Genomic DNA, 15,103 nt, shown 5'->3' on the forward strand with positions numbered 1-15,103 from the left:
ACAGGAAGGTTTAGCATGTGTATATGGCCAGCAGAAGAGGAGCCAAAAGAAAGGTAAGAAAATGAATATCTGAGTGTGAAGAGAATAACTGAGGAAGGCTGGCTCCTAGCTTACAAGTAAGAGCAGGGATGGAATTGAGAGGTAGGGAATCCCTCAATCAAAAGGGATCCCATCTTTCCCCGTGACTGGATACATCTGTAAGTCTGTGGTCACGATGTGGAGGTAGGTGGTGCATACTTGGTGGTCTAGCTGTTGAAACTTATTGGAACTAGTGCGGGGCAAGGGTCACGGGTGTGATCAAAGTCTGACAAACACTGGGCTATGGAAAAATGTTTGTTATCTTTTCTTGGCCTACTGATATTTATCCACATTTCTTTAGATTAATGTCAGAGAATAAAGCTTGACTCAAATACGTTAAGCCTTCACATTACCTAGAGAAGTACCAGTGGGAGGAAAATTCTTTTAAAAAAGTTTTAGCAAGTCATATAGGAATTTCAGTTTTTCAAGGCAATTAGCAATAGCAATAGCAAACAGTGCTATTGACAAGCACTTCTGATAAATCACTCCAAATAACAAAACTTTATTTTATATTCTCAAAAGTGGAATATCTACACTGAAAGCAATTTTTAAACTAGTTGAAGACTAGGAAGACTTGTTTTATCTCATAAATTCTTTTTAATTAAAATCTGTTTTTTTGTGGGGTGCCTGGGTGGCTTAGAGTTGGTTAAGTGTCTGATTTTGGTTCAGGTTGTGATCTCGGGGTCCTTGGATTGAGCCCTGTGTCAGGCTCTGTGCTCACTGGGGAGTCTGCTTGTCCTTCTTCCTCTCCTTCTGCCCCTCCCCCCACTTGTGCTCTCTCTCTCTTTTTTTTTTTTTTAAAGATTTTATTTATTCATCAGAGACAGAGAGAGAGGCAGAGGGAGAAGCAGGCTCCCCACTGAGTAGGGAGCCCGATGTGGGACTTGATCCCAGGACCCCGGGATCATGACCTGAGCTGAAGGCAGACGCTTAACCATCTGAGCCACCCAGGCGCCCTCTCTATCAAATAAATAAATAAAACCTTAAAAAATATGTATGTTTTTTGTTTTTAGTAGGTTCTATGCCTAGCATGGGGCTCGAACTCACAAACCCTAGATCAAGAATCACATGCTCTACCAACTGAGCCAGCCAGGCACCCCTCTCATAAATTCTTTTAATACTACGTACCTCATCTAATGGTTTATCTTCCAAAGCTGTCAAATCAAGTAGTGGGTTTTTCACTCCTAATGAAACCATTGTTTTTAACCCTGGAAAAGCAATGAAATAAAAAGTTGGTCAAGTCTGACCTTCCTTAGAAATAAAAAACTCACTAACAGCACTATGACTAGAGAGCAGCAAATTAAATTTAATGTGTGTCAGGGATAAACAGCTACCTTTTTCATCTATTTTGGCACATTCTGCAAAGAGGTCCTTTGATCCTGTATTCAGCCGGTCCCTGTGAAAGTAATGGGACTGAAAGAAACGTGTCCAAAATTCCTTTTCTGTCATGTTGTGGGGAACATTTTCTGCATATTTCATTTTTACTGTAGAAAAAAAACATAAAAGTTACATACAGAATTTCCATTTCTTAAAATCTCTCAAATTAATTTAAATATATACTAATAGTAAAAACTAGGTTGAACTGCTCAACTTTATATACTGTATATAATAATCTAGTTGTAATAAATATAACTTGAGAGATTAGGTGATACACTACCTTTAGGAATCTTCACAAATTACAAACAAAACCTTGTCTTGCTCCAAGAGAATTAATAAGTTTCAAAGTTTTAGTAGAAATACCAAGAATCAATACTCAACAGACTCTCAGTTCAGCACATTCCAAGAGCTCACAGTCCAATCAGCAAATAAGTTAAAAGCATGGTCTCTTGAGCCAGAGAGCCTGAGCTTAAAATTCTAGGTCTGGGGGCGCCTGGGTGGCTCAGTCGTTAAACGTCTGCCTTCGGCTCAGGTCATGATCCCAGGGTCCTGGGATCGAGCCCTGCATCAGGCTCCCTGCTCCGCGGGAGGCCTGCTTCTCCCTCTCCCACTCCCCCTGCTTGTGTTCCCTCTCTTGCTGTCTCTGTCAAATATATAAAAATAAAATCTTAAAAAAAAAAAAAAATTCTAGGTCTGTCACTTACAATCTATATGATCTTGTGCAAATTACATAATCTCTGTGCATCTTGGTTTCCTCATCGGTCATATAAAGGTAGTTAGAGTGCCCACTTCATAGAATTATTTGTAATGACTAAAATGAGTTAATATACATAAAGGCCTCAGAATGGTGTCTGGTATATAATAAACACTATATAATTATTACTATCAGAAAAGTATGAAAATAATTACATTACAATTTGATAACTCTCTGAAGCAGACATAAGCTCCTACAGAAGCAAAGGGGAGGCTTCTACCTGCCCAAAGAAGTCAGGATTTTATAGCGGTGGCAGTGGGCAATACTTGAGTTCTATGGGGTCCCGATATCTGTTTCCAAAGACTAATGGAGCAGGAGTGAGGGAGTGAGGAGAGAGAACTGTTTAGTCAGTAGAATAACTGAAGTGATGGTTCTCAACCTTGGCTGCACAGCATAAATTACTAAGGCTGGGGTCAAGTCATTTATACTTTTAGGATGGTTTCTGCAAGGGTAAGGATTTGTGGGTTAGAAAGGTCACTCTGGAGGCAGCATGAAGGATGATCTAAATTAATGCTGTAGAGACTCATTTATTGATGCCTCTGGAACAGGTCATTTTGTGCAGGTATGCTGAAGGGTAAATAAAGTTTAAGAACCACTGATGGAAGAATGGGAAAGTCAGCATACCAATGAACTGATGACAGCACATTATATACCGACTCGTTAATAACTACCATGTCTTCACATATTTTATTGCACTTCATCAGGAATAAAGGTAAAGCTTTTTGTTTTTCACTGATGTATTACTGAATTCATCCAAAGAAATATTTCAACTATGTGGAAAAATTGATTCTTCTTACCTGCTGGATACGTCCTAAATATGGACTCAATGATATCAGAGGTTAAATTGTATCTCAGACCATTACATCCATCTGTTTGGGGCCGGACATCAGCCTAAAATAAAGATCACACATATATATTCATTAGAATATCGGGGGAAGATGTGTAAGCATATAATAGACACTGGACAAAGCTGGCAAAACAGACTTTCTGAATAAACTACAGAGACAGAAATTAAGTTCCTCACCCTTACTTCTGGCATTGAGAGAGGGCTCAAAGAAGCCTGGCTTGGTTTCACATAATCTTACTGATGTGTAAAATCTGCGTCCTTGAAAATTCAACATAGTCAAATAGGTAGATAGCTAGTGGAGCTTTAACATAATACTTGTAGAGTTACCAAAACAACTATAAACTTTGGTTACTAAACAAATATTATCTGACTGGTTTCTTTAGGGAAGGCCTTATTAATTCAATTCACTACTAAGCACCCAAGAAGATGCTAAACATGTAATTGGTACTCAAATTTTTGTTAAATGCATAAATACCACTTTGGTTCTACCAGGTATAGACTAAATGAATCCGACTTTCTAATTCTACAGGTAAGGTATTCCCAATTTTTCACTAAAATACATTTTATAAATCTTACTTCTTCTATAACACCATGGTCATTACAAATTTAACTCTGCATTATAAATACAGCAATCACAAAGAAAGGTATCAGAAAGTTCTAAATTTAAAAGAATTAGGGGAAACAAGTATTACTCCAATTGCTAAAAGATTCTCTTTATTAAAGTCCATTTAATTTCTAGCATGTAAAGGTCAAGTCCCCAAACCAAAAAGTATAGCTAGCAAAAAGTATCTATTTAAAAAATGCTGTATATATATATACTTTTTAAATTTTATTTATTGAGAGAGAGAGAATGAGAGAGAGAGCACAAGCAGGGGGAATAGCAGAGGGAGAGGGAGAAGCAGACTCCCCACCCAGCAGGGAGCCTGATGTGGGACTCGATCCCAGGATCCTGAGATTATGACCTGAGCCGAAGGCAGCCACTTAACTGACTGTGCCACCCAGGCACCCCAGTACTGCATATATTTATATTTTAGAAGAATACTATAGATAACAAAGTATTCACTAATTTACTTTAAGGAAATGCTAAGTTTTACCAATAAAATGGCATTGTTAACACATATACCAAGGTTTTCTTTCTTTTTTTCTTTTCCCTTCAGAAATCTAGAAGGGTCACATACCAGAAATGCTGCAGAAATGCCAACATCTTGCTTATGATTGGATGTAGAACTCTCTGTTGCATTCACATTTAAACGATTGGCCCAGAATTCCTCAGCACTGATCACTTGACTCACAACAAGGTCTTTATAAAGCTGAAACAAAACAGGATCTTCTTGCAGCATTCTGGTGATAGAATATATTGAATATATTGAACTTCTACAATAAAACGCTATTTATGTAACACTTTAAAAAGAGTTTAACTACTTTAACAACATGAAACCGAGACACTCGACTTCCATTTTATGATGCTGGAGCAGCAGAGGTCATTTAGTTCATTTGTTAGTAATTACAACAAACAAAAAACGTTTTTGGAGGAACAAATGAAGATAAATGGAAGTCTGAAAAAGCAAAGAATAAACTCTTTGAGGGTATGGATTTGGTGTTATTCATCTCTATATCCAGTGATACAAAGGTCATCATGCCTGTATTTGAACTGTACTGCATTCTCTTTCACATATGAACGTGAAAGAGGAGAGAGGAGGTATGGTTGAGATTTTCTGGCCACCAGTTTCTCAGTGATAAGCACTTAGAGACTTAAGCATAGATGGCATGGAAGATATTGGCGATGGAATAATTTGTCTTATCAGAAACTCATTATTTCATGTTTTCTCAACTTTTTTACAATGTGATTTCTTTCAGGTTTCTCACTTACAAATACACTTCTAATGCTTTCCTGTCATCTTTGTGAAGAGAACTAGGAGAAGGAATGAAAGGACCTTATCACCTTTGAGTCTCAGTTGTGTTCCTCACCAGATATTAGGCTTGAGGCAGTTAATTTAATTTAATGCAGCACAAGGGATAAGAAATAACAAGCTGTTACTCTACTAAAAGACTGGAGAGAACTTAGCGTCTCTTTATTCTTTTCCCCCTTCACCTGTTTTTCTCTTCCAGCTCTTTATTCGCTTTCCTCTTGAATTTGGGCAGCAGCTGCTGGAGAAGGTCTTTCACTGCATCTCGCTCTTTCACAGCTGTGCTTTCATTGGAAAAATGGAAGTTAGTTGTGTCCCCTGCATGCAACACCAGCTGAAGCTGAATTTTAGCTTTTCCTTCTGGACTGATTTTCTGGCCTAAAAAGAAGCATGAGACAAATTAGATGAGGACACCCACACTGGAAACTGTCCAACAACAGGCTATTCTCCCCAAGAAAATTCAGAATTCCTTTGGGCTTTAGGGGCCCTGCTCCAATCTTAATGCTTTTGCAGAAATGCCCTCTTCTCAAATAATCCCATATGATCAGAGCACAGTTTAACAAATTCACTGCTAACACTCTGCTTCCTTCTTTACTATCCCCTTTGTGTGGCCCTTCTCACTCACTGCCTCCACCTCAAGATACTAAAGGGCTTTTGTTTCCATTCAACTGCGGCAGATCTCTAAATAGCCAACTAGGAGTCCTGAACCCACCCTGAACATCTGAATCCAAAAAACATTATTAATAAAAATGATCTGTCATAATTTAAAAAACTCCAAAACAGCCCATGTCTTACTAATTGCAAAGAATACATAATTTTACATCTGAGAGATCTGGTGTCACCACTTCAACCCAGTGATGAAACTTCATCTCATCCAAAGTGGGTGGCACAACCTCACACTATGGGCTTTCTGTGGGGGATAGGATAATAAGTAAATACCATCACCTAGGTGTTCTTGCTGCGAGGGTTTAATCTGAGTACAATCAAGCCTGTAGACCTTTCAGTTTTTGAGAAATACAGGTCTACACAAATAGATTATAGAAAACCTTGAGGAGGCAAGCAAACATAATCAGAATGTGGTATGTGATAAGCCTATAAAGACTGAAGATACTACAACTCCATCTGTGAAGCTAGACTGGATATAGTTTAAAAAAAAAATCACTGCTACAGAAAACGTTATTGGGACAAATGGGGAAACGTTACTTATTACTAAAAATTTCTTGGTGTGAAAATATTACAGAGCAAAGTGTTTGCACGCATAATAGTAAGTGGGACATATCGTGTATCGTTCTTAAAATTTTTCTCTAACTTTGAAACTTTTCATAATAAATTGAGGTGGGGAACCTCAAAATCACCAACATAATGGAGAACTTGTACTCTTAAAGTAGTGGGCCTCATGGCAATAGTAGTGCTTGTCTTTGTCAGGGGAAGACAGATGGAGGGGCTTTGTCCCATGAAATGGGAGACTCTTGGTAGTGTGAAACAAGCTGCCTAGAGCTCACAACCCAAATCGCCTAGCTCCTAAACAAACTTTTTCAATAAAGATGCGGCTTCCAGATCAACAGTTTAGATAAAATATCTTACCACCAAAAACAGCAATATAGAGGAATTTACACTGTCAGCCAGCCTACTCTGGTATTCTATTTCTCAAAAACAAAACCATCACCCCTTTCTAGGCATCTTTTCTCAGTCATTGCTTTATCCTTGCTCTATCTTAGACTTTGCCTCTGAGAGGTCTACTTCTGACGTGTTTTTGTTTTTTTAATTTTATTTATTTACTTGAAAGAGAGAGCACAAGCAGGGGGGAGCGGCAGGCAGAGGGAGAGGGAGAAGCAGACTCCCTGCCGAGCAGGGAGCCCAATGCGAGGCTCGATCCCAGAACCCCAGGATCAAGACCTGAGCTGAAGGCAGAAGCTTAACTGAGTCACCCAGGTGCCCCCTGAAGTTTTTTAATTAGCTTACTTAACTGCTGATTTTCACCTTAGTCATTTACTATTGATAACTTTCAGTGGTTCCTTTCAGAAATGGGTATTTTTTTCAAATATTCAACTTAAAACAAAAACTGATCTGGTGCAGATCTAGATTTGGGTATGTGCTCTCCTTCTCAATAACAGAAGAATTGTCGAGAAATAGAAGAAGGGTATATTCTTTATTGTATGTGTGGGTATCACAATGAGTACGTGTTTTGCAGAGCTACAGGACCAGCTTCCTGTTTAAGAGAAATGCTAATAGAGGCAGTTCCTAATTTCGGAGTTTCTTCTGGTACAAATGTTAGTTTGTAAGAATAGTAGGAGGAACTTGGTGAGGCACTTTTCCACAGAATTTTATTATTATTATTTTTAAAAGATTTTTATCTATTCATTTGACAGAGAGAGCGAGAGAGGGAACACAAGCAGGGGGAGTGGGAGAGGGAGAAGCAGGCTCTCCACTGAGCAGGGAGCCCGATGCGGGGCTCGATCCCAGGACTCTGCAATCATGACCCAAGCCAAAGGCAGACGCTTAACGACTGAGCCACCCAGGCGCCCCTTCCACAGACTTTTAAAGGGAGGTAGTATTACCAGAATAGTGGACAAAAGACCAGATAGCTTAGGACCTAATTATGATGAAATTTAAACAGTATTTCCTTTTGAAATTAAAATTCTAAGTTATTTCAGTGGAGATAGATGAAAATCTTGGTCATTTCCAGCAGCAAAGTAGAGGTAAGTTCTTAGGGCCACTGTTTACACACAAAGGACATTTATAAATTGAGCACTTGAATGTGTAAGGTTGACTATTTTTTGAGGTGTCATGTTCCTTGAAATCTACACAGGATTTTATCTAGGAGAAGAATTTTATATCCAGGAAAATAAATGAATTCACATTAATGGTTGCAGTTCAGATACCACAATTTTACAACCCTGTATCTCCTATCTCCGTCCAATTAAAAAAATGAGTCTATCTTCTCTCAACAGATGATGGCCACATAACCGAAGATTAATTAGACTACTTGCTTAAATGATACAATTTTATTAAAGGGCAATGTGCCATCATCTATCATTTTAATGCGTTTAAACATATGAACCATCTGGACCAGTAAATCTACTGCAGGGATGTATCTCACACATACAACCTCACAAAGATATTAGCCCACAGAACTATGCTGCAGTACTGTTTGCATTAAAAGAATTCTGGAAACTTCCTAACTGTTCTTCAACAGAAAACTAATTAAATACATGACTGTATATCCATTTAGCGGACTATTATGCAACTCCTAAAAAAAAGTACATGTGGAGATCTTTATATGACCTAGATTTACATATATAAAACTATACAAAGTTGGGCGCCTGGGTGGCTCAGTTGGTTAAGCGACTGCCTTCGGCTCAGGTCATGATCCTGGAGTCCCGGGATCGAGTCCCACGTTGGGCTCCCTGCTCGGGGGGGGTCTGCTTCTCCCTCTCCCCTCTTCCCTCTTGTGCTCTCTGTCTCTCATTCTTTCTCTCTCAAATAAATAAATAAAATCTTTAAAAAAAAAAAAACTATACAAAGTCTATTATTAATCACAGGTTACAGAATAACATATATTCAATGATCCCACTTTATAATTATTTCAATATGGTTGATTTTTTTGGACACTATAATAAAAAACCCACAGACTATATGAGCAATCTTTTTATAAAATTACTAACAAATATTCCATCAGACCTTAGTATAGATGACTTACATTTAATATCTGCATACATATGGCTGATTGTAAATCTATCTTTGCCTTCAGGTGCCCAAGCGATTCTTTCTGCCATGAGGTATAAAGCTCCATCCTGCTTCTTCTGACGCACCTTCTTCACAATCAGCAAAACTTCTTCAGATGAAGTTGCCATGATGCCTAGAAAGTGCTAACAGAGACAAAAAATTTCACATCTCGGGCGCCTGGGTGGCTCAGTTGGTTAAGCGACTGCCTTTGGCTCAGGTCATGATCCTGGAGTCCCTGGATCGAGTCCCGCATCCGGCTCCCTGCTCGGCAGGGAGTCTGCTTCTCCCTCTGACCCTCCCCCCGTCTCATGTGCTCTCTCTCATTCTCTCTCTCTCAAATAAATAAATAAAATCTTTAAAAAAAAAAAATTTCACATCTCAATTAGGATCAGATTTGTTGACTTCTGGAGGCCTTTCCAAATCTAAACCTAAACTAATAAAGAGGAGGAAAAAAGTCCCTGATTGAAAGTTGAAGATAAAGTTATACGGCATTATCCTTTAAAATCAAATTTCATCTGCTCATATCACAGGTGTGAATTTATATAATACAGTTTATGACACTTGGCAGTTTTTAAACCATTTCTACCTATTCTAACCAGAGTATTTTCTTTTTTTTTTTTTCTTTTTTTAAAAGATTTTATTTATTTATTTGAGAGTGAGAATGAGAGAGCATGAGAGGGGGAGGGTCAGAGGGAGAAGCAGACTCCCCGCCGAGCAGGGAGCCCAATGTGGGACTCGATCCCGGGACTCCAGGATCATGACCTGAGCTGAAGGCAGTCGCTTAACCAACTGAGCCACCCAGGCGCCCCTAACCAGAGTATTTTCAATTTTACTTTTAATTCCTCAGTAATATTCCTAAGTCTTAAATGTATGACTTGACTACAGATTTGCTGTCTTTTATCTAATCTACATCTAGAATTGTAGAACTTTAGAATTAGAACCCTATTGAATGTTTAGTTCAATTGTGTTTCAGCTGCAACAACTAAGTGCCATGGGGTTTGTGTGATCTTCCCAGAACCTCTCTCAGAGCTGAAACCACACCCACGTTTCCGGATTCCTGGTCTAAGTTTCTTCCGGTGTGCTTTAAAATAAAACTTTTAACCCTTAACACTTCAGATGCTATTTCCCCCATCTTTTAACAATCAAATGTCTTCAATTGTTCTCCAGGTCTTGGCCGAAGATTCACTTGTATATGGCTAATTCATTACCTAGGAAACAGCTTTTACTCTCCCTACCTCTACTTCTTCCTTCCCAGTCCTGGGATAAATGCTCAACCCAAATTCTAGAGGCTTGGGTGTGGCTGTCTGTAATATGAGGCTGAAAGGGAATCTGAGGCTGTATGGGCTTAACAGGAAAGAAGCCACGATTGATGGCAATGGCTGCCATGGGCTGAGATGGAGAAAGTGATAGCACAAATGCCCCATATATGTCATTTCTGGTGAAGTGATGACGTTAAGTTTTCATTCCCAAAAAGATGATTTAAAGTATAATTTTAAAATATCTACTTCTTCAGGGATATCTTAAAATACAATTGTAGAGAAATTAACATATCATAGGTATAAGAATTAACATAGGTATAATGATTAAATTTGCCATGAGCAAACAAGTGAAGCTTGACTGAAACATTTTTCCTGGAGGTTAAAACAACAGGGAACAACGAAATACTGGATCTGCCATTGATTATTGCAAAATAATTGAGGAACACCTCTGTTTGGACGTAGTGGGAAAGTAAGCACCAGGAAGAGTGGCAGGCACTAAAAATAATGGAAATCAGCAATTCTACCATCACCTCTTATGATTAATGAAAAATATGACTGGATTAAAAAACATTTTAAAGGGGCACCTGGGTGGCTCAGTTGTTAGGCGTCTGCCTTTGGCTCAGGTCATGATCCCAGAGTCCTGGGATCGAGCCCCGCATCAAGCTCCCTGCTCAGTGGAGAGCTTGCTTCTCCCTCTCCCACTCCCCCTGCTTGTGTTCCCTCTGTAGCTGTCTCTCTCTGTCAAATGAATAAAATCTTCAAAAAAAACCCCCAAAAAACCAAAAAAACAAACACATTTTAATTGTAGTTGACACATATTACATTAGTTTCATATGTATAATATATAATCTGACAAGTTATGCCCACTCACCACAGATGTAGCTACAATCAAAAAATTTACTCAAGCATTAATTTAGAAATAAAAAATACAAGTAAAAAGTGAAATCTTAGTTTCTCTGAAATGGATTTCCTGAATTTTGAGTAGCCAAATATTCCCTTTCATAGGTACTCCCTTTCATAGGCTACTCTACCCGAGGAACAGAAAGAAAAAGGGTCAATGAGAATAATTTATTCAATAAATTTGTGCTGAGCCAACAAGTCTAGGGGTTATCCAAAGATGAATGTCTGACAATAATGATTTCTACTTTTAAAGAGATAAAGATATGTATCTGTGTATATAAATTAGAATGTGTGAAGTTCCTAAAGGGAGATAAAAAACGTCTGAATTAGGACTCAGAGGCCATTTCTTCACAGAAGAGGTTTTGTCAAAGGTTTGTCATAGGTTTTTTAGTACAATTAAAAAAATTCAGCTATAATTAACAAACCACCAAAATGCGTACATCTTAGGTGGTCTGTTTGATGTATTTCGACAGTTATATATACCCATGTACCATTACTCAAAACAAGACAGAAAACATTTCTACCACCCCCCCAAAATTCTCTCATGTTCCTTTCCATTCAGTTCTCTTCCTCTCACGCTTCAGCAACTATTTTCTGATTTCCATCACCACAGGTTGGTTTCCCTCTTTTCTAGGTTTTCATATAAATAGAACCATGCACCATATACTGTCTCTGACTTTTCACCTAACCTGTTTTTTGAAATTCACCACATTATTATTACATGTATCAGTAGTTTGTTCTTTTTTATACATAATTATGAATTGGGTCTTAAATAAGGATTTTGACAGAGAAAAGGAAATAGGCATTACAGGCAAAGGGAACAGTTTGGGGCAAAGGCTTGAGACACAAGGAATGGTAAGCAGTCTGCTCTGGATGTAGTATAAAGTTCATGATAAAGATCAAAGGGATATGGAATCAGATGGTTAAGACGGAAACAGTGGAGAATGCCACCATACATGGTAGACAACAGAAAACCTCTAAGGATTTTTGAACAAGGCAGTAATTTATATCTTAGGAAATTAATCTTTGGACAATATGAGACAGACTTAAAAGAATAACTAGCAAGGGTCTTAACCAGGCTGGTGGCAGCAAGAATGGAGAGGAAGGGACAAGGAGGAATACTGAGGAAACAGGATGAATAGACACTGCAAGCACTGAAAATTGTCATGGCTGCTTGCTCATTCCCCATTCCTAAGCCCTACTGACATGAGTACAGTGGTGCCATTTATAGAAAGAATTCAGAAGAAAGAACAGGTTTGAAAGCGAAGACAAGGAATTCAGTTCTGGACATGAAGAGTGTGAGGTGCTGTTGAGTCATGCAGGTGGAGATAAATTAACTTGTTTTTCACTTGCCACTGAAAATACTTCATGTTGTTTTACAATCTCCAGTTTGGATATCTATAAAACATACATGACAAAGATTCACGTTCTTAATATATAATACCATCTTTTAACTGATTTACTTATTTAACACCCTCCTAGATTTTGATTAGAGTTATTACTGTTTAAAAAGTTTGAAAAACCACTGTCTGAAAAGACTATTTAATGACATGAAAAGATACACTGTTAGATAATCAAAGAAAGCAGAAAAAAAAACATGTAGTTTGATTTCATGTTATTAATTTATCTAAAATGTACTCAATGCAGGCAACCTGGCCGGCTCAGTTGGTAAAGCATGCAACTCTCGATCTCAGGGTCATGAGTTCAAGCCCCATGTTGAGTGTAGAGCTTACGTTAAAAAAAACAGAAAAACAAACAAACAAAAAAGGTACTCAATGCTTACTAATATGTGCCAGGCACTGGGCTAAGTTCTTTACAGGCATTATCTTATTCAGTCCCCAGTTAACAATCCCGAGGTACGTTCTATTATTAGTTCTATTCTGCAGATAAAGGAAACTGGGTCTAAAAAAAATCAAGATGCTTTCCCAACGCATCAAGGAAGTAGACAGCTTTGAATCTGGGTCAGCCTGACCTTGGAGTTCCACCATGCTATTTTGCATGGACTGGAGGAATATACACCGAACTTCACAGTGGTTACCTATGGGTGATGAATTACAGACAACTTGAATGTTCTTTTTGTTTTCTGGATTATCTATAATAAATACATATTTTATAATGAGAAAAGTAGTTATTAAAAGAGTCTTTCCAAGAGTTTGTTCCCTATCAAACCAGAGGTTTATAAGATAACATGGGAAAAGTGTTAGGGGTGTTAGTATAAGAAAACAATTGTTATTTTCAAAATTTCTATAATATGTATCAATTGTTTTTTATTTACTTTAAAAATTTAACGTATAAAGAAAATTTTATAACATTTATGGAACTATTTAATACTTTAATGTTAACTATAATACACATTATAACAACTTAGAATAAAAAAACAGTTTGTACTAACTGAAGTTACACTGTATACTATACAAACCACATTTTAGGAAACATGAATCGAAATCTGCAAGATAGGAGGGGAGGCTTTATGGACGGGGGAAAGCAGACAATTATAAGACAATTTTAAGTATGTCCATATATGGAGGAAAAGCAGTGAGCAAGGACAGCTGATAGAGCAAGTCTACCATTAACTGGGCTTATAGGCACAAATAAAAAGTACTAGGTTTGGGGAAGAACAGAAAAAAAAATTTTTTTTTTTTTTAAAGATTTTTATTTATTTATTTGACAGAGAGAGAGACAGCGAGAGCAGGAACACAAGCAGGGGGAGTGGGAGAGGGAGAAGCAGGCTTCCTGACGAGCAAGGAGCCCGATGTGGGACTCGATCCCAGGACCCTGGGATCATGACCTGAGCCGAAGGCAGACGCTTAACGACTGAGCCACCCAGGCGCCCCAGAAAAATTTTTTTGACACAAGAAGGTAAGAAAGAAAAGATGAGTTGAAGACAGAGAAACCGTAAAATGGAGAATAAATTAGATGGAGAGAACCATCGGAGTCAGTCACTAGCACGTAAAACCATTTATATTAAAATCCATTTGGGAGAACACAAAATAAATCAGATAAGTAATTGAACATTGGGATGACTAGTCAATTGTCTCACAGCTAACTTGCTTGGCAAATTTCCTTGTTCATTTGTAGCACCTCTATTAATTGTACAAGACCAGTTTTAGAAAGTTTATTTTTTTAAAGATTTTACTTATCTATTTGAGAGAGAGAGAGAGTGACAGAGAGAGCCCAAGAGGGGGTAGGGTCAGAGGGAGAAGCAGACTCCCCGCTGAGCGGGGAGCCCAATGCAGGACTGGATCCTGGGACTCTGGGATCATGACCCGAGCCGAAGGCAGTCGCCCAACCAACTGAGCCACCCAGGCGCCCAACTTTTAGAAAGTTTAATAGAACCAGTGGGGATATCCTACAATGCCTTAGGTGATTTCCAGACTTTTCTTGAAGATGGCTCGCTCTTTGGGTAGCAAAAACTTCTTCCCAACAGGCCTCTATAAGAGCCACAGAATATTTTGTTTATGAAAAATATTGGTTAGTTCCATTTAAACAAATCAGCTCAATGAAGATCTACTTTACTTAAAAGATTATCTTTTAAAGATTTTATTATTTATTTGAGAGAGAGCTCACATGTGCGCATGTGGGGGAGGAGTAGAGGTGGAAGGAGAGGGACAAGCAGACTCAATCCCAGGATCCCAACATCATGACGTGAGCCGAAACCAAGAGTCAGACACTCAACTGACTGAGCCACCCAGGTGCCCCTACTTAAAAGATAATTTACTTTATGAAATTATCTGCCACAAGACTTCTTTAAATAGCAAGATCCTCCAGTAAAGGGATTAATTCATTTGCAGTTAAATATTTGCTTTAAGTTAAATGTACATGCCTTGTTGAGCCTTTGCACATTCTCCTCCTTTCCTATCAACTGGCTTTTACTCATTTTTTTGGTACTTAAAGTACTAAGTTTCAAAATCACTAGGCAAGACCTTTCTGTTCTCTCTCTTTTTTTTAAAGGTTTTATTTATTTGACAGAGAGAAAGACAGCCAGAGAGGGAACACAAGCAGCGGGAGTGGGAGAGGGAGAAGAAGGCTTCCCACGGAGCAGGGAGCCTGATGTGGGGCTCGATCCCAGGACTCTGGGATCATGACCTGAGCCGAAGGCAGACGCTTAACGACTGAGCCACCCAGGCGCCTGACTTTCTGTTCTCTTGATAGCACTTACCACAATGATAATTAATTTCTAAAGTAATTCTTTTAATGTCTCTCTCCCCTGACAGACTACAAGCTTCATAAAGGGAAGAGGATGCATGTGTTGTAT

General features: G+C 38.4%; 1 protein-coding gene across 2 annotated transcripts in view; it reads right to left on the minus strand.

Annotated features, from left to right (window-relative positions):
- Positions 1-15,103, minus strand: part of GTF2H1 (general transcription factor IIH subunit 1) — a 38,566-nt gene that overhangs the window by 20,745 nt on the left and 2,718 nt on the right. For both annotated transcript variants that reach the window (XM_045894045.3, XM_045894044.3), the window contains exons 2-7: positions 8,664-8,832; positions 5,149-5,341; positions 4,235-4,397; positions 3,007-3,100; positions 1,413-1,562; positions 1,207-1,286 (exon numbers count right to left, since the gene is read on the minus strand). In XM_045894045.3, coding sequence (XP_045750001.1) covers positions 1,207-1,286; positions 1,413-1,562; positions 3,007-3,100; positions 4,235-4,397; positions 5,149-5,341; positions 8,664-8,817 — 834 coding nt within the window. In that variant the 5' untranslated portion in view covers positions 8,818-8,832. The remainder of the gene's footprint in view (positions 1-1,206; positions 1,287-1,412; positions 1,563-3,006; positions 3,101-4,234; positions 4,398-5,148; positions 5,342-8,663; positions 8,833-15,103) is intronic.

The sequence above is a fragment of the Mirounga angustirostris genome, unplaced genomic scaffold (genome assembly GCF_029215605.1).
Source record: "Mirounga angustirostris isolate CCGP_5_RB_7025 unplaced genomic scaffold, mMirAng1.0.hap1 SCAF_13, whole genome shotgun sequence".
In the NCBI taxonomy this organism is placed as follows: domain Eukaryota; kingdom Metazoa; phylum Chordata; class Mammalia; order Carnivora; family Phocidae; genus Mirounga; species Mirounga angustirostris.